The sequence below is a fragment of the Vulpes vulpes genome, chromosome 1 (genome assembly GCF_048418805.1).
Source record: "Vulpes vulpes isolate BD-2025 chromosome 1, VulVul3, whole genome shotgun sequence".
Lineage (NCBI taxonomy): Eukaryota > Metazoa > Chordata > Mammalia > Carnivora > Canidae > Vulpes > Vulpes vulpes.
In genome coordinates, this window is record NC_132780.1 from 124,231,599 (window position 1) to 124,257,542 (window position 25,944).

The 25,944-nt window shown below is 44.4% G+C and overlaps 1 protein-coding gene across 15 annotated transcripts in view; it reads right to left on the reverse strand.

The window, feature by feature from the left end:
* The window catches only part of MYLK (myosin light chain kinase), a 268,280-nt gene that overhangs the window by 146,583 nt on the left and 95,753 nt on the right, over positions 1 to 25,944 (reverse strand). For 3 of the 15 annotated variants that reach the window (XM_072725239.1, XM_072725241.1, XM_072725240.1), the window contains exon 1: positions 10,918 to 11,065. The exons of the other annotated variants lie outside the window; for them this stretch is intronic. In XM_072725239.1, the coding sequence (XP_072581340.1) occupies positions 10,918 to 10,941 (24 nt within the window). In that variant the 5' untranslated portion in view covers positions 10,942 to 11,065. Of the gene's footprint in view, positions 1 to 10,917; positions 11,066 to 25,944 lie in introns of those variants that run through there. 15 annotated transcript variants of the gene reach the window in all.

Below are 25,944 nucleotides of genomic sequence, written 5' to 3' on the forward strand. Positions count from 1 at the left end.
TTTAAAAAATAAAAATTTTCCAATGGCTTTTCACTGCATAAAAGTATAAGCATAAAATCTAATCACAAGGCCCTGCGAGACCTGGTCCCTATTTCTGCTCCGCTCCGTCCTTGCCCACTTAGTTCCTGCCACATAGGCTTTCTCTCTGGGCCAGGAAATAAGATGAACATAACAGGTTCTCCACCCAGGAGTGCTCCCGGTGCCAGATGACAGGGGTATGCAACCTGCCAGAGCGTGCACAGTCAGTGCCACAAAAGAGGCTGGCGTGGAGGACTGTGGGAGTGTGGTGGAGGGGGGGAGCTCTGTAGCTGTGTGTTGCTAGCTGAGCAGGAATCCCTGGCCACCCTCCAGTATGGCACTCTGTCACAGGGAGCTGGGCCCAGGGACTGAGAGGGCTGGGTTCTTTCTGGCAGCCCATCAGGGACCCCATGGTAGGATGGGCTAAGAGAGAGGCCCCATGAACCAGGGAGGATCCCAGGCCACAGCGGTGCAAGGGCAGGCTGGCAGGGCCCTGGGGCTCCCTCTACTTCTCTGAACCTCTCTGCACAGACAGCTCCAGTTTAACCAGAGCGGTTCTCCTTAGCTACTTCTGCTTAATCCATTCCACAGTGAAGTTCTTGCACAAGCTGTTCAGGGATTTTAGGTCAGGGCCCCAAGGGACACAGGAAAGAGAGAGAGAGAAAAAACAATTGCCAAGACCCTCAGATGAGGTCCTCTTGTGAGCAAGCTTATTCATGTGGTGCTTCTCTGGGTGTTTGCTGGTGGCGTGTTAGGGGCAGGAGGATACCAAAGGGCTTTGAGTCCGAGTTGAAAATACACATTTAAAGCACATTTAGACTTTCCAGTCTAAGCCACTGAAATTTCTTTTCTGAAGAAGCATCTGGAAAAAAGGGAGGGAAAAGCTGCCCAGTTATTTAGCAAAAATGAAACTCAAACTTTCCTCCCCCGCCCCCCCCGCCCCGCTCCTGTCAATGTCCCTTTCAACTATGTGATCCTCAAAGATCCATGGGACTGGGGCCTAGATGAGCTGGCACCCAGCATGTTCATCCCCAGAGGAGGCCAATGCCACAAATGGCAGCTATAGTCACCAACTAGAAGGCAAGGCACCTCCTGCTCCCCAGAGCCCGTGAGCAGGGTCAGGGGAACCTGCTTTGGCCTGGCCAATCCCTGGCTGGTGGAGGGGGATGCGAAGCCAGTCCATTTCACAGACTATTATAAGAGAAGCTCAAGGGTTCCCCATGTTGGGAGCTCTCTGCAGCCCAAATAGGGCTTCTCCCCCGACCCCTAGAACATTCCTAATTGAAGGAGGATGGTGAACGGGCCATCTACATAAAACTTGGGCATCTGCTCTTCTTTTCTTGTCATAGAGAACCGGAAGAAATGAAAAAAGTGCCATCATTAGATAAAAGCTCTCGTTACTAATCTGGGTCAAGGAGTCTGTAGGCAGTACTCTCCCCTGCCTCAGTGTAGGTACGAGGTGCAGAGGCCATCCCATCCAGCTCAGAGAATGTGAGCCTGAGCAGCTGTGAAAAGTGGGTGGATATGCTGGCACCAGCGTGACCCTACATAAGGCCTTTATTGCTGGAAGCAAGTCAGCTGTAGTCACCTCTGGGCCTGAGGGGAAAAGGTAGGAATGGGTGGTGTTGGTCCCGTGGGGAGATCATCTTCAGGTGGGCACAGGAAGGCTCTAGAAACTTATCGCGTCCCTAGAGAGTCCACTTGAGCCCAGGAAAGCTTAGCTCCTTCACCACCACCACTCACCTGCTCAGGGAGGCCCCAGACCCTGCGAACTCCTGCAACACTGCCTGCCTGTCTGCCAACACTGGAGCCCACCACAGCCTTGAAGGGGTCGCGGGTTCTTGTCCTGGAGGAGGAGAGGAGCCAGGCCATTCTAAGTGCAGAAGGAATGGGCTTGCCTGGGGCCAGGGGCTCCTGGCTCTCAGCTTGCTGCAGGATGCAAGCATGAGAGCGGTGTTTATTCCAAAGCCGGTTTCTGTTTTAAGAGCCTCACAGCTGGGGCCAGGGCCAGGGTCCCATTTCCAAGGTTGGTATTTTTTCCTTCCTCTTGCTGGACAAGGAGAAGTGGAAAAAACCAATGCTGCTTTGGCCCTTAGCTTCTTTTGAACTGATTTTGCTGCCCCTGGCAGGGGCTGCCACCAGGGTGCAAGCCACTATTGCCGGCCATGGCAGAGAATTCTCGGCTCTGACTGCCCAGCTGGGTCATCTGAGGGAAAGAGTCATGGCACAAAGGAAACCCTGACCGGCATGAGTCACCAAGGCCTGCTCTAAGGCAAAGACCCCTAACAGCCCTCAGGGCTCAGGCCACTGCTACTCCTGACCCCTGGCCACAAGTTGATAGTGCTTATTTACAAAACCCAGAAAATATCCCAAAGTCAGCGCTAAATGCCAACACTGCCAATTCTCAGTTAGCTCCCTGTTGCAAAAGGTGATCATTGTAGTTTTATTTCTATTTGTCTACAGGATGTGTCATACATCAGCCTTATCCTCCTAATTCCGTCCTTTCAAAAACACTCCCCATATACTGTTTGGTGAACAGGATAGACATCCTAGCAATATGCACGGCTGGTGGAAGCAAGAGAGGAACAAATCCAAGACGCTCCATCCTTCCCTTCTCCGCCATGTCCCCAGGACCACTCACTCCCTCTGCAGAAAGTCTCTTCCCCCATCCAGCCCTCACCTCCCTACCTCCTGCACTTATGCTATTATCTAAAGTGACTACATTTTAAAAACCAGCAGACACTTATCTGATCACAATACAGACTGTTGAAAATCAGTCCTGTCTCAGAAAATCTGGGGCAACTAATCACCATTACATCACCTTCCATATTTCTTTCTGCCCTACAGCAAGCACAGTGACCATATTTTCCATAAAATCAGGACACATTATCTGACGGGAGATTTATGGGCGGCCTCCAGGTGCAAGAAGTAGTCGGTGTTCTAAAAGTTTCAACATTAAAATATTGGAGCTCCAAGGGTATTTGGATGACTTTACTGGAAAAAATGAGAATATTTTAAGTCAGAATGGCTCACAACAATCTGGGATGACAGCACCTATACTATTAACACAGGTTACACTTCTGTTTATTCCAGGCACATCTGGCATAATTCCCTTTTAGACTCATGTTACTCAAGAGGGGATCTAGACATTACACCTCTTTTGAAGTTTTCTCCATGCCCACCGTGGCTACTAAATCCACTACTGAGTGGATGGTTGACTAATTTCTCTTCTCTTCCAGCTCATGTGTCATCTCAGAGACACCTTTCTTGATTTCCCAAACAAAGGCACGCTGTTACGCTCTCATGGCACTGTGTGTTCTTCCTTCATGGTCTCGTCACAGTTTGCAGTTCATTCTATGTATGGTTATTCTTATCTGTCTCAGCACTAGCCTGTATCTGCCTATGGAAAGAACTATAATGGTTTGGCTCCCCAGTGAATCACCAACTCGGCATCCTGCTTGGTACACAGCAGGGAATCCATGGGTATTTTTAAATTAAAGACACGGTCTCTCCGGTAGGTCCCAGGATGCCATAGTTCTCCTTTGCATCAACATTCTTATTAATGACTTAAATGAAGATGACAAGTCTGCTCAGGAGAACTGAAGTTGGCATCAATACGGCGGCACGTACCATGTCAGCTCACAGAATCAACCTTCTAAAGGAACAAAGGTCCAAATAAAAGGAAATGAAAAGAGAACAAGTCATGGGAAGGTTCTAAATCTTCAACTAGACAAAACCAGAGGTGGGGGCAGCTTCCATGTAACAGGAGCAGGCAAGAGTCTCCTATCTAAACATTATTCGCCTTCAAGCCACGTTATCACAGCACGGTGTCCAAGTGAGGAGAAGGCTGTCCTGTTCCACCTGACCAACACTAACGGAATGCTTCCAGGGACAAGTGCCTCATGTTAATAGGACATTGATGACAGGGCTCATGGATCTATGAGGTGATCAATGCCCAGCTGGCACCTTGCAGGTACTCAACAGATATTTATTGAGGGAACATAAGGATTCATTGATAGAAGTAGTTATACTTAGCCTGACTCAAAACACTTAAAACACATTAAAACTGACTTAAAACACTTAAAACACATCAAAAGAAGGGTATATCTGTCTTTAATATATACAGAGCTCTTGTATAAAAGACTCTCTATGTTGTGTAGGTCCAACATACAGAGAGGTAGATTTTTGGATCATACAAGGAGGGATAATGGTGCCTAAATAAGGAAAGGGACCAAGAGTAACATTGTGGATCCCCATCCACATAAGTGTCCATAAGGAGGCTAGAGAACCATCTGGCTGGGATGTCATCAAGGGGTGCCTTCTGACCCAAATCCCAGTTTTCTAAGAATTTAGCAGAACTGAATACATTAAGGTGAGAGAGAACATGAAAGAAATATTCCATTTACACTATAAATAAGCTTCATCCTACAAATACAGACCTTGGAATGATATGTTTTATGAAGAGTTTCATATATTTACTCCCAAGACTGTCTGGATCTAGTTTTCAGGAGGTATTTCCTCAACCTTTCCAGTTTCTTATACTGAACTTTTCACATTTTCAGTTTCTTTTTTACTCAATTTTGGCAATTCCTATTTTATTAGAAAACAAAATCTGTTTCTTTCAAGATTTTCAAATGTATTATCAAAGTTGAACATGAAAATCTCATTTTCGTCAAACTCCAGATCAGTGGTCAGAGTCTCATTTCTAAATTTTGTATTTTTTGTTGGTTCGCCTGGTTGGGTTTGGCTATTTCTTATTTCCAAGACTGGTCCTTAAATATATTAATTAATATCATTTTCCTACTCTATAATGAAGTTATTTCTCCTCTTATAAATATCCTGCTTCTGCTTTCCTTTGGTTTGTTCTATTCTTTGATTTTGTGAGTTGAAAACTTGGTTTGTTCATTTTGAGTATTTTTTGTTCAACAGTAAAAGTATTAAAGGCTACATGTCCTCTGATATTGGCTTTAGCCTCTTATAAACTAACCACTCAAAAAGTAAGATTGTTTTCATATCCAGTAGCTATTACCAGTTAGAAAAAGTATACACACAGTCACACTTCATCCAGGAATAAACTTAGGGAGTGCAACGTTCCCATATAATGAAAGTTTTAAAAGTTTCTAAACAACTTATGAGAATTTTTAAATAAACACTGAAAACTCTGCCCTTGGATTAAAAGTAATCAGTGAGATTACACTATTAGATATGGAAATGTTAAAAAGCTACAATAATTAAAACCATTCTGGTTCTGAAACAAGAATATACATATTGGTTAAGAAAACAGTCCAGAAAATCCTAAAATTAATTCTATACATGAGACTTCAGTATATGATAAAAGTGGCTTTAGATGAATGGGAGAAATATAGATTATTAAACATGGATCATTTGGGGGAAAAATCATATTTAGGATCCCTATCTCACACTATACACAGAAACATCCATTTTGTTTGAAATATTAAAAGTAAAAGAAATACAGATATAATCTTAGAGATTCCAAGCCTGACACCAATGGCAGAAACCATAAAGATATGTGACCTCATACATTTAGAACTTTGTACAAAAGTAAAATTCTGACCAAAATTAAAAGGCATCAAACTAAAAATATCGAAATTATACACAGAATATAAAGGTGAGGTTTTTAACATGCAAAATGTCTATAAGACTAAATAAAAAAACACATAAAGGAAAAAGCAAAGGATATGAACAAGAAGTTCATGAGACAGCCAGATATACAAAAAATGTTTCATTTAAAAGTGATGACAAATGTAAAATAAAATGTGATACCTTTAATTAGAGCATGCTAACTTAATAGTTAAAGTGATTACTAGCACTTATGGGAGTAGGGGAAAATAAAAACTCTTAAGTGGTGCGATGTGAGGGTAACAACTTGAGCTTCATTTTTCTTACCTATAAAATTAGCATAGTAATGCTGATCTTATACGGCTATCTTCACAATTTGGAAATAGCTATCAAAAGACTTGAAAAGATTCACTAAGTCTAATATCTGTCTTAGGAATTTCCAAAGATGTCCATGATGATAAAATTTAAGTTCTTTAAAAGATTAAATATTAGAAACCCAAGGCCGAATATAGTTTATTTAAAATACTTAAGGGATCCCTGGGTGGCGCAGTGGTTTAGCGCCTGCCTTTGCCCCAGGGCGCGATCCTGGAGACCCAGGATCAAATCCCATGTCGGGCTCCGGGTGCATGGAGCCTGCTTCTCCCTCTGCCTATGTCTCTGCCTCTCTCTCTCTCTCTCTCTCTCTCTATGTGACTATCATAAATAAATAAAAATTAAAAAAAAAATAAAATAAAATACTTAAACACAATAATATAAAATACTAAACATTATTAAAAATTATAATCTTGAGGCATAAAAGAAAACGCTCATTAAATAAGAAGTAAAAAGGGAGCTTACAAACCATAGTTTAATATGTATACTATATTTATAACCATATACTTTCTTCCTATCATAAAAAACTCAGAAGGAAATCTACAAAAAATGTAAAAGCTGTTATTTCTAGTGGTGGATTATTTGCTTTTCCATGTTTTCTGTATTTCCAATTTTCATCTTTACGATGAATGTATTATACTTTCTTGAAAAGCACCAAAACCAAAAAAGAAAAAAGAAAAAAGAAAAGCACCAAAACAGGTGAAAAACTAACTTAGTGAGGTTCAAATTATGCAAATTTGCTAGGAGCACACTTTCACGAAAGTAAATTAAGAAAGGGACTTGCTGTGACTAGAAGCCCCCACAGAAAGGAAAACTGAGAGAATGGCATGTCCTACTTGAAGAAAATTCGGCTGAAATGGGCGTGGGTGGTGACCAACTGGAATAAGATGAAAGGGGCTGCGGCTGCAGCCGAGCAAGCAGCAGGCTCCCGGGAAGGCCCTGGCCCGGGGCTGAGGCTTGCACATGGGTGCTTGCACATGGGTGCTTGGAACGGTGTCCTCATTCCCTAGCTGGAGCCCCGCAGGACGGCTGAGGCGACTTCAAAGGACAACAGAGTCCATGTGCCACTCGCCCAGCAGACAGCCCCTGCCTCTGCCCAGAGAGTTAACTCATCCTGCAAGGACTGGAGTCCCTGGTTAACTGCAAGCCCTGAAAGAAACACTGACCGGCAGGCCCGGCCAAGTCCCTTCTGGTTTAACTGGTTTCAGCCTTTGAGCTGGAGTCTGCAGCCGGGCAGAGCCACCGCCGTCCCCAGCCGAGTCCCCAGCCGGGGCCGCCGGGGCCCTTGGCAGAGTCCCGGGCCTGAGCTGCGTCCACAGAGCGGCCCAGATCCAGGGCAGGGAAAAGCAAGGAGAGGCTGGGCGCCAGCCTCCTCCCAGCTGTTTTCAATAAGGCTCCACTTCTGAGGTTGCTGGCAGACCTCTGGAAAGATCTGAACCAACCTCACATAATGTTTTCCATCAAGCCCACAATGAAGTGATATTCTCTTAACTCATGAACTGCACACGAAACCTTTTTCTCGTCACTCCTCAGCTCCTCTCCTAAGCAACCTACAGACAGGTCAGGCCGGGGTTACGACGCTTCTGTAGGGTCACTGGAGACCAGAGCAGAGGCCTTCCAAGGCAGTTACCACTCCTACTCCTGCTACATGGGACGAAGGGGATGGACACCTGGCCCCACTGGCGCACATCACTACATTTGATCCCCCCAGGCGCCCTGGAAGGTCAGCAGTACTATGTTAAGTTTACAGGTAAGACAAATGAAAGTCAGAGCAGCTTAATTTATTAGCACAAGATACCCAAATGCATGCTTTTTCCACTATAGCCTTTCAGGGAGTAATAGGACCACAGGCAAGAAAGTTCCAGACATCAAAAAACTATTCCAATACCACCTAGTCTTCTGGCAAGATTTTTCATCAGCGCCCCCCCACCCCCACCCAGGGAATATTCTTGAGAGCATAATTAAGCACCACATCTTATTTCATGACTGAACAAATTAATGACTCCTGGAACAGCCTAAGATGGGTCCCACCTTCTCTGTGAGGTCTTGGGAATGCTTCTTGCCTATAGCTTTGGTCACAGATTTTATAGTATTTTATACTCTGGCCAGAGAGCATAGGGTTTTGTTCAGTAACTGGTGTTTGCTCATTCATCACTCAACAAAGGCTTATGGAGAAACCTTCCCAGGTACCGTGCCAGACATTTGTAGGAGATGCAAAGACAATGAAGGACCAGTCTCCACTCAGGGAGTACCTACTTTTACAAGGGGAATAGAGAGGACAGAGTCAACATAGCAAGTCACATAACACAAGTTATGTGCAAGTCACATGTGTGCACACGGCGTCACTTCAATCAGGCTGCATTAACGCAAAGAACAAGAACCCAGTCTTCAGTGTTTCATGTCTCACAGGCCCTAGTACAGCATGTGCTGCACGCCTAGGTCAGTATAGAAGTCATGGACCCCCCCCAAAAAAAAAGAAGACATGGACCCTACCTGAGGAAGCCCCCTATCTGCTGCGTGGAAGGCAGTGTCCGCCCCTAAGGGCTCCTTGTCTGGGACCCAAAGAAGACATATTGACAAATATGCTCTGAATAAGAAGATGATTCCAATGGAAAGATGAAAATTAGTGGATATGCAGGGCAAGATCTCATGTGTGGAGAGGAAAAGAGAAAAAAGAAGAACAAATTGTAATTCAAGACTTGAGCCTGTGTGGTTGGAGGAATCTCTGAGCTTGAAACTACGAGAGCTATCCCAGCCCTCTCTAGTCAGCATCTGACACCAGGACACAGAAGCCAGCACCAGGAGGTGAAGCCAGAGGACAGATGCAGACTGGGGCCCAGGGAAGGAGTCTGGCTTGGAGAGCAGTTTGGCAGACATAGGGAGAACCAGACAGTAAGCTGAGGCAGGAAGACGCTGGTGGGAGGGCATGGAAGCAGACAATCCGAGTGTGCATGTCGCAGATCAAGGAGCAGATGGGCCATGGAAACTGGTGCTCTCTCTCATCCCTTACTGATGGCAGTGCAAGCCAAAGGCTAGCCTTTCGGAAAGTACTGGAACTTACAAGCGCCCCAGCCTCTTTTCCACTAATCCCCCTACTGTAAACTAACCAAACCCAAGAAAATAATATTAAACATGGAACTGAAGGCTTCATATACCAAGATGTTCACCAGAATCCAATCTATAAAAGGAAATATTAAAAATCATCTAAATAACCACCGGTGGAGGAATGACTCAGTACATAGCAGTATATCAAATTTAATGGAATAGTATTAAAACTATGTTAACAGCGGTTTGAAAGATGAGATGTTGGGTGGAAAAAAGCAGGATACAAAATAGTATGAATTATTTTAATTATGACTACAGGTTATTAATGATTTATTATATGACTATATGAAGCAAATACACTTTAAACAATGCCACAATATGGGCGGTTAGTATCCGTATTTTGTAGATAGGAAAGTGACTTCGAGAGTAAGTAGGCAAATTACCCAAGGTCACAGCTAGTAAAGGACAGGCCTGAATTCAAAATCAAGTCTGACCCCTGCCCCTATGAATACTACAGTTATCCCTACGTTGACAACAAAAAGAAATCCTCAGCTTAGCAAAGAAACACAAGAACAATCAAACAAAATTATAATAGTGACTCTATAGCAAGGGAGAACCGTGATGGCTTTAACCTTTTTTTCCTACTTCTGCTTTTCTAAGTTTTCTTAAGCATATTGCATTTTTACTTTAAAACATTCTAAGAGCAAGACTGTTAGGGCCCTGTTACGGCAGGCCAGTGATCCCGATCCTATTACTGGTATAAGTCCTATCATTTGATTAGGCAACTACTATGTGCTGGCACACTCCACGCTGTGAGGTAGGGATTACTATTCCCAGCTCATCTACGACATTTAGAAAACATAATAGAAGAAATTCACGCCCAGATCTCTTGGCTGCAAAGCCCGTATTCTTTCTACACTTCCCACAACCTCACTGCACAGAGGTTCTTGGTGCCCTGCCCTGACGTTTTATGACCATGGGAGTCTTGGCAAGTATGTTTACGAGCACCAGGCTGGCCGCTGCTCTCCGAAGAAGAAGTAAAGGTAAACCAGGCCTCCCGGAGGAGCCAATGAACCTTTGGCCACAGCTGGAGTCCTGTCTACTTATCCCCACTTCTACTCCTGAAACTTGGGAGAGGTCATGGCTCTCACCTGGCTCAGGGCCACAAAGGAGATGAGGTAGGTGGGGAGGTAGGTAAGTAAACAAACAAACAGGTGAAGGTCCAAGCCACTTTGGGAAAAGCCAGTTTGAATTCTGGGGAGGAGAGAATCACAGGGCAGAGGACCGTGACAGAGCCAGGGTCTTCTACTCTTCTGCCCAAATCTTTCACCAAATCTTTCAGCATCTTTCACCACCTTTAAAATCTAGATCATTCCCCTTATTTACACACAGATAAATACATACATATCCATAGGTACACGCCATCTGGAGAGCTCCCACCACTTATCCTGTGGTGGCGTCTCCTGAGCAACTGGTTTAAGTTTTTAAGGACAAAATGGTTCTTGTACCCGATCATGATCTTTAGGAAGGTTATATATAGTCAGATCGCAACTATACACACTGAACAGCACTCACTTCTGTGTGCTATTCTTACCCCATTTTTTCCCTTTACTCTTTTCTGATCCCTCACCCCCTCCATCCCAGTAGAGGATCCTAACCATTATAAAACTTAATCTTATGTGGGGGTAATAGCACCCGGGTGGGGGGGGATTAAATTGGGGTTGGGGAGGAGGGGGAAAAATCTTTCTTTTTAGGTATGAAGCACATGCTTAGATGCTCTCATCTGCTAATGTACTAAATATATATACGCATGTACATAAGCAAATACGGAGTATAGTAATACAGAGCCACTAATCTATGAGTCGATCATGTGCTTGAGCAGCCCATCAGTTAAGAGAATACCTTCTTGATCGTCAGATGTATCATTCCCACAAGTCAGGTGACGCCTCCTCTTCCACTGTTTTGGCCACTCCCACACGCTCCCAAATGTGCAGCAAAGCCCGCAGCTGTGACCTTTGCTTCCAATGGTCCCCCTTTGGTGGTTTATAGAATAACCTGTAGGGGATGTGGATGTATTCAGATGCAGATTTCTCGGTCTTACCCCAGTGGGTCTAGGGTGGGAGCCTTCAAGCACCCCAGTGGGTTCTGATGGACCCCTTGTAAGAGCAACTTTACAGTATCTCTACTAATGACTCAGGCCCCTAGGTGTCCAGATTTCATCCCATAAATAGCCATACCCTGGCTGCTGAAAATGCAGGGGTAGAAATGGGGTGGTGGCTCATTTGATTTTATTATAAAAGAGCTTTGCCCCAGGTAAGCCAGTAGTCAAGTGCCAGCACCTGTGTTATGTGTGTGGGGCTGATTGGCACTAGGTCATTATGTTCATGACTTCCAGAAACCAGTGTCTCCTCTCCCCTTCCTGGACGTAACCTTGGCAGGTCACCTTGCCCTCTGGCATTCTGTGAGGTGGCATCTGTCCCTGAGAAGCCTGGCTGTGGGGGCTGCAGGCCAGGGAACCAGTCCCCACAGCCTCAACTTCCCCTCACTGCTCACGGATGATGCAAGCCCCACATGACAGGCTGTGGAAAGTATGTTCAGGTGCTTGGCTCCTCTCAGCCTAATGCCTTTTAAATCAGGATCCAGATTTGATTTGCTTTTTCTTGCCTTCCAGGTTCTTTTTTTTTTTTTTAACTCCCCTGTCAGGCGTCCCAGGGTTTGGGGCTAGGTGAGCCAAGTCCTTCACACTTCACAGGCAACCCTGCCTCCCGAGCCTGTGCCTGCCCATCTCAAATGCCAGCATGCAATAGGCCACACCCTGCTCCCCCTGTCATTGGCCCGGCCTACACCCTGCTGGAGTCTTCTGAGAGGGATGGGCCCGCATCTCTTAGGAGTTGCTCAGGGACCCCATGTGCCAGCAGATGAAAGAAAACGAGGGGCCTGTTTCAACCTCATCACCACTCAGACAGCTCTGCCATGGCACAGGTGTCCAGTCACTGTCACCTCCCTTTCAGGTCACACGGCTCTTTTTTCTTTTTTTTTTCAGGGTGGAAGACAGAGATTCAACTTGAAGGAGCCTTCGAGTCTGACATGCAACATCGACACTCACTTCCTACCTTGTCAGCACGTCAGAGTTCAACGGTACGTGGTGTGGGTGTAGAGGGGCGGATTTGAAGCCTTGGCTATTTGAGAATGTGAATCCGTTACATGTAGGGAAACTCCTTTAGGTCCTCTCTGTCATATTTTTATCCCAGGTCTACCAGACATCCTCCCCGTAACGAATGTTTGTGTGATTATGTGATTGTGTGATCATGTGATTTAACCAGCCACGGGGGTCGGCCTTCCTAAGTGTCATAGCTTCATGGAGCATGGGGCACACTCATGAAACCACTAGGTCTCTACCCTAAAACCTCATTTAAATTTTATTTTTATAGCAGGAAGAGGCACTGGAGTCATCTGATCTGAGCTCCTCATTCATAGATGAGAAAATGAAAGCCCAGGGGCCGGAGAGAGTTAGAAGCAAACACCCAGGCCCCTGACTGCCAGCCCAGCCCTCCTACTGTCACACTAGTCCTAAGAAAAGCCAGTTCCCTATGACAACCAGCAAACTGCCAAGCGAAGATGCTTGTGAAGGATGGCATCTGAGTATCACCAGGCTGACCACAGTGGCCCAATGTATTTAAATCTATCCTTGTTAGCTACAATCTATCCAGGCCTTACTAAAAACCTACCATGGGCAGAGGGCACCATCCTAGAAGTTCTGGGGAGCGCAAAAATGAGTAAGAAATCGCTCTCAGGGGAGCTCTCTCATTCTAGTGACAAGCACAGAAAAAAAAAAAAAAGCACATAAAGCCAAAGATATACAGTGTCAGAAGGCCTCAGGTGACTCAGAGGGAGGAGGCCACAACTGGCAAGAAGCAGGGTGGGCTCCCCGAGAGGAGTGGAAGAGAGTCTGGATAGCGCTCTTATAGATTTGGGGTCCAGACTCTAGCAGAAAGATGAGAGGTCAGAGAGGCAAAGCCCAGGACCCGCTCAGGGATGGGGGGGCCCAGGTCCTAGGGCAGTCAGGAAGAGCCCTGGACTGGCCCCGTATAGTGGAGAACAATGAACGTCGGGAAGGGAGTCCGTACTCAAAACCTGAAAGCTTCTGGGTGGAGAAGTGCTCAGAGAAGAACCTCACAGTAGATGAAGCCTGGAAGGGGCTGAGTGGGGAGCACCTGGGAGCCCTGGCAGGTTAGCCCAGCCCTGGGGGTGGGAGCCATTCTTCAGCTCTACCGCCCAATAGCGGATGGGCTGATGTAACTCAGGGAAGGTAATTGGAAACTTGACCAACTTTGGTTCAGGTCGTGATCCCGGGGTCCTGGGGTCAACTCCCATATCAGGCTCCCCACAGGGAGCCTGCTTCTTCCTCTGCCTATGTCTCTGGCTCTCTTTCTGTGTCTCTCATGAATAAATAAAAATAAAATCTTTAAAAAAATAAACTTGACCAATTCTTCAATTCAGGTCTCCCTGAGAGCATCATACTCTGGGATTCACTGGGCCTCCATTCATACATTTCATTCCATTTAACTCTGCTTACTTTTCCCTAGGGGCTTAGAAACAGGAGCTGAAGTAACTAGCACTTTCTACCCTCTAACAAACCCAGAAGGGCTTTGTGCACTATAAAATGCTATACAAATGTATGGCACATTATGGAAAAATAAGAAGTTTCACTGATAGATGAATGGGTAAGAAAAATATTATTCAGCTATTAAAAAAAGGGAAATCCTGTCATTTGCAAAAACATGAATAAAACCTGAGCATATGGGCAGCCCTGGTGGCGCAGCGGTTTGGCACCGCCTGCGGCCTGGGGTGTGATCCTGGAGACCTGGGATCGAGTCCCACATCGGGCTCCCTGCATGGAGCCTGCTTCTCCCTCTGCCTGTGTCTTTGCCTCTCTCTCTCTGTGTCTATGAATAAATAAATAAAATCTTAAAAAAAAAAACCTGAGCGTATTATGCTAAGTGAAGTCAGACAGAGAAAGACAAATACCACATCATCTCATTAATACGTAGAATCTAAAAACGAGCTCATAGGTACAAAGAACAGACGTGGTTGCCAGAGGCAGGGGGTAGAAGGTAGGCGAAATGGGTGAAGGCATTCAAAAGTGCAAACTTCAGGTTATAAAATAAGTAAGTCATGGGATGTAATGTACAGCTGGGTGACCACAGTTAATAATACCATATTGCAGGGGCACCTGGGTGGCTTAGTCAGTTAAGCATCCAACTCTTTTTTCTTTTTTCTTTTAAGATTTTATTTATTTACTTATGAGAGACAGAGAGAGAGAGAGAGAGAGAGAGAGAGAGAGAGAGAGGCAGAGTCACAAGCAGGCTCCATGCAGGGAGCCCGATGTGGGATTCGATCCCAGGACTCCAGGATCACACCCTGGGCCAAAGGCAGGGGCTAAACTGCTGAGCCACCCAGGGATCCCCGCATCCAACTCTTGATCACAGTTCAGGTCTTGATCTCAGGGTCATGAATTCAAGCTTGGCATCCATGTTTTGCATGGAGCTTACTTTAAAATAATAATAATAATAATGTATATTTGAAAGTTGTTAAGAGAGTAGATCTTAAAAGTTCTAATCACAAGAAAAACAATCTTGTAACTATGTATGGTGATGGATGTTAACTAATCTTACTCTGGTGATCATTTGCAGGGTATACAGATATTGAATCATTATATTGTGTACCTGAAACTAATATGTTATATGTCGTTATATCTCAATTTTAAAAAATAAGACATGATCATGGGGTACCTGGGTGGTTCAGTCGGATGAGAGTCTAACTCTTGATTATGACTGCAGGGTTGTGAGATCAAGCCCCATGTCGGGCTCCACACTCAGCACAGAGTCTGCTTGAGACTCTCTCTGTCTCCCTCTGCCCCTCCCCCTGTTTGCATATGTGTGCTCTCTCTCTCTCTTCTCTCTCTCAAATTAATAAATAAATCTTAAAAAAAAAAGACATGATCAGAACAAAGTACAAAGAAAACTCCAACACCAAGATGTTGGGACTGAATAAAATAATAAAATGTTAAAGATGGAAACAACTGTCAAGACTGTTTGGTTCAACTCCCCACCTGCTTCGTAGATTCCAAATACTACAGAAGCTCACAAATGAGAGTCCAGCCTCCTTGAAAACGTCCCGTTCTAAACTAATACAGTGGCTGGCTTATAGTAAAGTGCTCAATAAACATTTTTAAGTGAACCAAATCCAAACACTCTGAAGTGTACCATAAATAAAAGTAGAACATTAATGACATAACAGATTAAAATTCAGAAAATCCATAGGCTGAACAAATCATCTTTCTTTCCTACACACCTACCAGGACCTGGGATTTGGGTATGTTTTTAAAAAACTGACATACAGTGACCTGGGTGGTTCAGTCTGTTAAATGGCTGCCTTCAACTTGGGTCATGATCCTAGGGTCCTGGGATGGAGTCTTGAGTTGGGCTTCCTTCTTCTTGGGGAGTCTTTTTTTTTTTTTAATTTTTTTTAGTTATTTACGATAGTCATACAGAGAGAGAGAAACAGGCAGAGACACAGGCAGAGGGAGAAGCAGGCTCCATGCACCAGGAGCCCAACGTGGGACTCGATCCCGGGTCCCCAGGATTGTGCCCTGGGCCAAAGGCAGGCGCCAAACCGCTGCGCCACCCAGGGATCCCCCTTCTTGGGGAGTCTGTTTCTCACTCTGACCCTTTCCTCATTTGTCCTCTCTCTCTCTCCTCCCCTCAAATAAATAAATAAATAAATAAATAAATAAATAAATAAATATTTTTTTTAAGAATTAAAAAAATTGGCATATGAAATAGGAAGCACACACAATAGTATATAAATCATAAAGCTTCAGACTGCAAAGGGCCTTAATGGACATCTAACTTGTGATCTGATACAAGGGAATCTGAGACTCAGGGAGGTTGAGTGGTTTGTTGAAAGTTTTAAGGCAACTTCAGAGAAATGAGAACCTAAGTCCAGTGTTCTTTCCAAACATGTTATGTTAATCATCTAATTAAATTCTAAATTGTAGAGTGCAGAATATAACTCTTCTAGAATGTGGCAATGGAAAAGAACACAGTGAGCGGAAAGAGGCTTCAGAGAAGAGAAAAAGTCTAATTTTCTGTAACCAAAATTGATAACCCATTAGTTGCAAGACTGTTGATGATGGGGATCACATTCTCTTTCTCTGTGTAGTCCCAGTTTCTGGGGCACAGAGAAAACTCATGTTAGCCAATTTTTAAGGAAGCATCATCTTAATTATTAAAATTAGAAGGAAGTTGCATATTATAAGAAATGTGAGCATCTCAGGTCCTGCAGAAACTGTATCTATGCCAGACCATACTGATACCTCCCATGCCCCTGCTCTCATTCTAGTAACAAATCTCTCTTTCCCATGCCAAACCTGGAACTTCATACCTCCTCCCTTGGGCCACCATGAGCATATAGTTAGAGTAAGGAGAGCCTAATTTGGTCTCTCTCTCATTGCTCATCTTACCATAGAACTTTGTTTCCATTTCAAGGCAGACAGTCATGATAACTGGAAAAAAGTAGTAGGTGCCTAAAAGCCTCCTTAGTAAGGAGACAGATGCATCCAGAAAGCATCAGCCTTCTTTTTACTCCCTAATAGGTAAACTATCGATGTGAAATTAAAAAAAAAACAAAACACACATACACACACACACACACACACACACTTAGGGGCTACTGGGTGGTGCAGCCGACTGAGCATTCAATTCTTGGTTTCAGCTCAGGACGTGATCTCAGGGTTGTGAGATCAAGCCCTCTGTTGTGCTCCGCACTCAGGGCAGAGTCTGCTTGAGATACTCTCCCCTTCTCCCTCTAACCTCCCCCCACTCATGCTTGCTCAGGCATGCATGGTCTAATAAATATTTAAAAATAAATAAATCTTTAAAAATAAAATTTAAAATTAAAAAATACACTTGACCTATAACAAAAAAAATGTCTATTGACATGGTTCCAAGTACTTTCCCAGTTTTAGGTAATGATTATGTAGATGCTTTTACGCAGTAGGATCAGAGTGTGCACGGGGTCCTTGCTCTCCATCTCTTTCCACTTTGCATCATTTACACTCATTTACATTGATGGATGTAGCTCCCCAAAATGACAAGATTATGCAATATCTGCCATGTTGACGTGTTTATTTAGTCATCTCGTTTTGAGCACAGACTAGTTCCTTTTTTTATTTAGATAGTGCTCTGAACATCTCTGTACCAACTAATTTTTCCTTCCCCATTAATGAGTTAGAATATGGTGTCAAAAGCAGCATTCTTGGCAAAACATACCAATGGTTTGATTGTTCCTGTAATATTCTGTTGGTCTGAGCCTCAGAAAGGCTGAGACAAGTGATGCTCCCAACAAAGGAAACCTTCACTTGTCTCCTCATAGGTCAACAGTGAGCTCCTGGCATCTTGCACGTTGCTGGTTTTCAGGTACACACATACTTTAACTTCTGTTTAATCGCTCCCAGTGCTGTGCAATGTGTTTTGATGTAGTGCTATATATTTTTCCACATCCAGACTTTGCCTGTGTTTTTTTTTTTTTTTTTGACATAAACTGAGTGTTCATCTTTGGCTATTTATCAAATGGAATCTGGACACCAACTCGGACAGATATATCAAGCCAATTTTATTGTGTTTTTTTAGAAACTGTGGAAGTCTTCCCTATTGTTTAAAACTTCAAGCAATGTGTATAAAGTAAAATGTGAAAGTTGAGGGCAAAAAGTTTCTTTTCCCTCCCTGCAACAGTATCACTCTCAGATATAACCACTGAAGTCATCTTTCTATTCTTATCATTTTTTTTTAAAGATTTTATTTATTTACTCATGAGAGACACACAGAGAGAGGCAGAGACACAGGCAGAGGGAGAAGCAGGCTCCCTGCAGGGAGCCCGATGTGGGACTCAATCCTAGGCCCCCAGGATCACACCCTGGGCCGAAGGCGGTGCTAAACCTCTGAGCCACCTGGGCTGCCCTATTCTTATCACTCTTATCTGTAATTCTAGCTAGAACATCGTGTCTATTTCTGGGGTTAGAGATTTAGATGGCGGATTCCCACTATGAGTGATGAGTTTCGATGACTTACATTGCCTCCCCCTCACCAGTCCTATGTTCATTGGTAGATCTTCTATTGGACATTGATGGCAAGATCACGAATTCAAATGCGTACAGAGTCTGGGCAGGACACCCAGCTACAGGCAGTAGGTGGAGTCAAGGAGGGTCATGGCCCTCCCTGCCTACCTTTTCCTTTCCCGTTAGCAATATGAACATGGCTAGGGAAAAGGCAGCAGACAACTCTTGTCTGTGTATTGGGGGATGACTAGGAATGGGGAAGACCATAGCAACCTGGCAAAGATGCCCTTAGATGCAGGCAGCAGCACCCACTGCCCAACTGCTGCCACGTGGAAGGACTGACAAGTCTTACTTTGTGAGCAAAGCCATTCAGAAATAAGTTCTGATGTGTCAGCTTTCCATTTGCAAATCTTAGCTCAAATATTTTAAGAATACCACTGGCCAAACACAAAAGGTCTATGTGGGGATCCCTGTGTGACTATCATAAATAAAAAAATGAAATTAAAAAAAAAAACTGTAATGACAGAGGTCAAAATGGTCAACTGATTGGCCATATACAGCACATAGGCCTTTTGTTTTTTAATTTTTTTTTAAATTTATGATAGTCAGAGAGAGAGAGAGAGGCAGAGACACAGGCAGAGGGAGAAGCAGGCTCCATGCACCGGGAGCCCGATGTAGGATTCGATCCCGGGTCTCCAGGATCGCGCCCTGGGCCAAAGGCAGGCGCCAAACCACTGTGCCACCCAGGGATCCCTGTCATTACAGTTTTAAATCACGTACTCGAATGTGTTATTTGATCCATCTGTTTTAGATGGTATCTCCTCACTTTGCACTCTGTAAGTGTAAGATAAGGACATTAGTGTCCTTAGAGTTTTCTCGTCCCCTCTTTTCCCGCCTCTACCTTCCATTCACCATTCCTTTACTTCTGGCTTTCCAGAGCTTACAGTTTACTTTCTGTTCTGTAACTATAACTAACACTTTTGAATTTGTCTATGGGTTGATTTTAGAAACAGGACAATCTTAAAAAAAAAGATTTTAATTATTTGAGAGAGAGAGAGAGAGAGAGAGAGCACGTGCATGAGAAGGAGGGGCAGAGGGAGAAGCAGGGAGCAGCCCAATGTGGGGCTTGATCCCAGGACCCTGGGATCATGACCTGAGGCAAAGGCAGATGCTGAACTGACTGAGACACCCAGGTATCCCTGCAGGACAATTTTCTTGATGACATTATATTGTATAAATATTTTCTTCAAACATCTGGTGGTGGGCAGCCCGGGTGGCTCCGCGGTTTAGCATGCCCAGGGCATGATCCTGGAGACCCAGGATCGAGTCCCACTCGGGCTCCCTGCATGGAGCCTGCTTCTCCCTCTGCCTGGGTCTCTGCCTCTCTCTCTCTCTCTCTCTCTCTCTCTCATAAATAAGTAAATCTTAAAAAAAAAATCTGGTGGTCTTGAATTAACTATAATCTATAATTGAAGAACTAGTTCCCAAATGTAGGTAGGTGGTGTGGGTTCTCCATCTCTTGGGTTAAGTCCTGTCTCCCCGAATGAGGGGCCCAACCGCATGCTCAGGGCACCTGAGCAGGACACACCTACTGGCAGGCTTCACTTAGAACATCTGGGCCTGGAGCAACTAGACAGACAGCATATCCAACCATTTCACCTGCTGGCAAAGTAAAAAGACATTCTTCTGAAACACTAACATCCATAGAAAGAGCTTTAGTTTTCTCCATATGGATATATTTTTAAAAGATTTTATTTATTTATTCATGAGAGACACGGGGGGGGGGCAGAGACACAGGCAGAGGGAGAAGCAGGCTCCATGCAGGGAGCCCGACGTGAGACTCGATCCCGGGTCCCCAGGATCAGGCCCTGGGCTGAAGGCAGCGCTAAACCACTGAGCCACCCGGGCTGCCCTCCATATGGATATTAAGTAAACATCCTTTAACCACCCTGACCTCTGTCCTACAGCCCACTTCTAGTCTCCACATGCTTCCACCTCACATATGAGGCTCTCACTCCTGCCAAAGCCTCACCCCTCAGATGCAGTGGCAGGCAGTGCTGACATAGCCTTCCATGCAACCCCGAGAAAAAAAATCTCTCACCCCTCACATCCCCTCCCCTGTTCTCAGTACAGCTCTGAACTAATTCTTTTGTAATTCCTATATGTTCATTTCAATGGCATATCTGGAGGGAGGAGAACCAAAAAAGTCTGTTTAGTCTGACATGTTGAACCAGAAGTGGCCACCTGCTGACAACCGTGGTGGCTCCAGCAACACTTGTCCTGTCATTTCCTATTCTCCTGCTTCTCCCGTGAATACCATAGGAACTCTGTAACACCTAGGCAGACCACCACCAGCCTCCTCGCCATGAGAATTCCTGAGCCCCCTGGAAAGGACAGCTAGGGAAACTCTGGGAGCACATTCAAGTTTGCTAGATACCAAGATCATCATTCTTCAGTGAAAGTGGAAGACAACGATTCTTTCATCAGAGATTACATATTCCTTTGAATGAATCTTATGCCCTAAGTAAATGCTCAAGAATTTAATATCTTATTTCTATTATAAATGGATCAACTATTTTTGGGGGGATCAACTATTTTTAATATATCTTCTGGCTCTAGTCAATGGCTTTTGGAACTGACTTAAATATGAGTGGTCTCGATCAGCCTGCCCAACAGGGATGACAGAAATGTTCCATAATCTGCAGCTTCATGTGGATACGGAGCACTTAAAATGTGAATGGTGTGGCTAAGGAACTGAATCTTAAATTTTATTTAATTATAATCTTAACCTAAATTGAAATAGCTACATGTGGCTAATGGCTATCCTACTGGATAATACAGCTTTAGACCTCGGGCAACTCATTCTCACTGAGGACAATGAACAGTAACTGATAAAACTGTAAACTGATAAAAGTAAAAAATGAGTCATACATGCAAGTACTATAGGAATCCAGAGAAGGAATTCATCCAGAGAATGGAGGGTTAGAAAGTTCATGTTTAGATCTATGTGTCAGTGTGAAAAATAAATGCCAAAAGATGTGAAGCAAAAAAGACCAAGTTGTACATTAGTACACATACATGGGTCCATCTGTATATATAAAGGCAAATGCAGATACACACTTCTATTTGCAAAGAACATTTCTGGAAGGATACCCAAAGTCGACAGTGGTTACCTCTGGAGAGCAGAAGCACAGGTCAAGGCAAGGAACTTGTGTAAACAAGTTGTTTGAATTTTTATTTTACAGATAGTTAAACATTTAAATCATTTTTTCCTCTATAACAAAATTACTTTAGATAATTCACAAATAATACATTTTTAAAAGGCCAAAGCAGACAACTCTTTCCTGTGGTTATTACTCACGAATGATCTTATATGATTATTGGAAATATTCCACATCCTAGGACCATGGCTCTTCTGTACTCTAATAAAATGCTTTATAAAGAAAGCATCCTTAAGGAGAGTAGCATGGAGGAGGCAAAATTTAATTTGGACTCCTATGCTGGATGAGATGGAGAGGAGGAGAAAGGGCATTCTTGATAAAGGCACAAGAGGAAGGGAAGTGAGCAGGGGTGTGGATGTGTGGGTAAACAGTGAGGGCTCTAAAGGGCCAGACAGAGATTGGATGGGATAAGGGGAGATAAGACCAAATCCCAATGAACTTGACTGGCAAGAGGTCTAGAGCCTTAGACCCTACCATCTTGGTTCTTGGGGGCACCCATCAGGTGACAGGCATCATGCTACTCCTAGGGCACAGTGATGAATAAGAAACAGTCACTGAGTTCAAGAAACCAGATGAGACATGTGACAGGAATGGCATCACCTAGTGTGAAAAATACAAGATGTGGGGGCGTCTGCCTTCAGCTAAGATCATGATTCCAGGGTCTTGGGATCGAGCCCCACATTGGGCTCCTTGCTCTGTGGGGAGTCTGCTCCTCCCTCTTTCCCTGCTTGTGTTCTATCTCTGTCTCTCAAATAAATAAAATCTTAAAAAAAAAAAAAAAAAAAGAAATACAAGATTTGGACCCAAAAGTACTGCCTCCATCACTTACTGACATAACATTAACAAGTTTTGTAATCATTCTGAGCGCCCAGTTCCTCTATAAAAAAAAAAAAAAATGGGGGCACTTGGGTGGCTCAGTGGTTGAGCGTCTGCATTTGGCTCAGGTCGTGGTCCCATGGATCTGGGATGGAGTCCCAAATTGCGTTCCCTTCGGGGAGCCTGCTTCTCCCTCTGCCTGTGTCCCTACCCCACTCTCTGTGTCTCTCATAAATAAACAAATAAAATCTTTTTTTAAAAAATGGGGGGGCAGCCCCAGTGGCGCAGTGGTTTAGCGGTGCCTGCAGCCCGAGGTGTGATCCTGGAAACCCCGGATTGAGTCCCACATCGGGCTCCCCGCATGGAGCCTGCTTCTCCCTCTGCCTGTGTCTCTGCCTCTGTGTGTGTGTGTCTCTATGAATAAATAAATCTTAAAAAAAATAAATAGAAAAATTTTAAAAATGGGGATAAGGCTACCTTACTACGAGGATGAAATGACTAAGTTTACATGCCTGACCCCAGAGGGCCCCAACAATGCCACTAGTCTGCCTATCACACCCTGCCCCCATTCCAAACCCCAGATCAACAGGAGATAAAATGCTTATTTACCCTTTCTCCTCAAAAAGTGAAACCAGAACAAAGTCCCCGTTCTGTGTCCTGTGGGCTGGGTGAGCGGGGCTAGGGCTGGCTGCACTAGGGAGGAGGCAGCCAGGAGAGCCAGAGGCGCTGGACAGCCAGGAGCTGATGGCAAAGGCCTCTGGGCAGTGCTCAGGGGCCTCCTGCAAGGCTCGGGGAGTTAAGCAGGGGGTGGGACAGTCAGATCCGCACTGCAGGAAGAACAAGCTGGAGGCACAGAGTCAGGAGGCAGGAAACAGGTTTCCCACACCACTGCAAACCCTCCCTCAGTCTCTCTAAACTCCCACAGCACCAGCAATTTGTTGAACTATTCCAAGCCTCTAATTCTACACTGTCCCATCCTACTGTGTTACATACACATATTTTTTTTTCTCCCAAACTCCCATTAATTGTTCAGGAGGCACAGGACAAAGCAGATCCTTCACTTGAATTTCTCAAAGTAACCGAGCGCTTCTGAGTTAGCAGTGACCTCACCGGGCAGAGGTCAGTGTGGGATGGACACGACCACTGGCTAAGACGGAAACTGGGGTCTTATGCGCTCGGGGGTCAGGTCTTCTCCGTTCCCTTCCTCCACCCTCTGCAACTTAAATATAAACATGCCTTGATGAGGTGGGGTTGGCCCTTCCTTGTGAAGCAGCTTCAGTCAACTCGGAGACCCGGGTCTAGATGGAAGCCTCATTTGGGCTGGAATTCTCAGGAAACACTAGGAAGCATCAGCTCATTCGATTCAGCGCTTGCAGCCAGGGCCGCTCACCATGTTTGCTTTCTCTGATGAGAATGAATTCCAGGGCAGAGGGGAGGAAATCTCCAGTAATTTCAATATATTTCTCCACCATCTTGCCCCTTTCATATTTGACTCCGTGTTGGGGGAAGTGGCCTATGGGCACTTCAGCTGCCCCTATGGTAATAGAACAGCTGGAAGAGTCCCCGTCAGCCCCTGGCGTGGTGCAGCCTTGGTTATCTGCGCAAGGAGCCCCCACCCTGGGCTCAGCCAGGCTCGACGGCGATGACACAGTGGAGCATATTCCTCTTCTCACCCTAGCGGCATTCTGCACTGTGGGGGCAGACGACAGAGTCCCACATCTGAGTTTTGTCCACTGTCTTCTTTCCCCAAGCAAACAGCTGCCCCCAACCACCCTGCTTGGGCCTAGCAGGCCTTCTGGCAGGAAGAGGCCCACACAGGCATGGAGTGGGTTCAGGGCCATTTGGCAGACAATTCTGAGATCCCTCCTACTCAGAACATGGGGGATGGTGTGGCTCCAGTGGGCACATCCTTTAGGAAGACAGATCCTGGCTGTGAGGCGGGGGTATAGCCCGATGAAGGAGCGGGGGCTTCTAGAATGTGGGCTCAGGTTGCCTGGATCTGGAGATAGGACTGAAGAGATACAGATCCAAGGTTTGATGAGTTCTTGAAAAGATAATCTCCAGTTGAGAGAGCCAAGAAAATTTTTTAAGAGGTAGGCAGCTCTGGCTTAATCAATAGACCCTGATTGAATAGTGGTTTTATAATGATATTATAGAAAATGTCATTAATAGTTAAATGATATTAACTCACCTCCTAACTCCATGTGGTTGACTTCCTCTCATCGATCCTAGACCCCGTCAGTTCAGGCCAGATGGTCAGAGCCAGGGAGGAATGAATTCTTCTAGAATGATTTAATTGCAGGGCCACTAACAACTCAGAATAAGGTACTCTCTTCACTATTGGTCAATTTGGTAAGGGTCTCTCTTTGGTAAGGTTTATTTTTTTTTCTTTTTCTTTTTTTAATTGCAATATAACTGACCTCTGACATTATGTTAGGTTCAGCTACATAACACAATGATTCGATATATGTATATACTGTGAGATAATCACATTAAATCTAACATCCATCACAACAGTTATAAATTTTTTTCTTGTGATACGAACTTTGAAGATCTACTCTCTTAGCAACTTTTAAAAATACAGCACAGTATTATTAACTACAGTCACCATTCTATGATACCTCCATGACTTCTTTATTTTATAGCTGAAAGTTTGTACCTTTCTGCCTTTACCCATTTTGCCTACACTCCACCCCCACCTCTAGTAACCAGCAATCTGTTCTCTGTATCTATGAATTTGTTTTTTTTTTAAATCTTTTTTCTTTTCTTTCTTTTTTTTTTAGATTCCAAGTAGAGAGATCATACAGTATTTATCTTTCTCTGATCTAAAAGAATTTTTTAATTCTTCTCTATGTCTTCTTCCCTATTTATTCCCATCAATTAAAAAGACAGTATCTCCACTGCATCTCATTGGGTGTTTATCAGTTAGGAACACGTTTTTGTAAAATTTCATGTGTGAATAACTACAGCCAGAGATCCTATTTTAAAAAGTGTTTAAGCTGTAGGATTTTTTTTTTTTTTTTTGTCTCTTAGTTGCTTGTCATTATGCTCCCTTCACTGCTGTACCATAAACCTGTGCCCATTCCCCACCAATCCTCAATGCTCTGGTTTGTTACCGCATGTGGGGTTTTTTTTTTTTTTTTTTTTTTTTGCCTCATGGTTTTAAATTGGCTGCTGAGCACTAGGTATCATACCTGCATTCAAGGCAGAAAGCAGAGGACAGATGGAACATGAGAGCACCAGTGATTTTTTTTTTTTAATCAGAAAAGAGCTTTCCTGGAACTTCTATAGCCAACTTCAGCCAAAATGGGTCACCAAGCCACCTCTAGCTAGAAAGGAAGCCTCTACAATGGCTCCTAGAGTAGAAAAGATCAAGGATAAAGGGAATTGGTAATGGGTTATGTGTTGGCTGTCCAAAAGGTCTGCCATAAAGTGGAGAAGCCCTAACGGATGTGAGATACTGAGACCTACAGGGCTGAACATCTCATAGTTTGGAGCTTCTCAGATGTGAGCCATAAGAAGCACCTGTGGTCCTACTTTAATGTGACCAAGTCTTCTTGATAGAAAGAGGGGCTTTATGCCTGTGAATATAGGTATAATAAGAAAATGAGGACAGGGCAGCAATAATTTTCTCTCTTTAGGAAATAAAAACAAGAAGTACAAATTTGAACCAACTTTCTAATTACCAGCTTTGGAAGGCAGCAGGAAGCAAACCTTTCTAACTTCCTCACACCCTGGTGTCTGCTGTGTTTCTCTGCAGTGATGGAAAGGTCC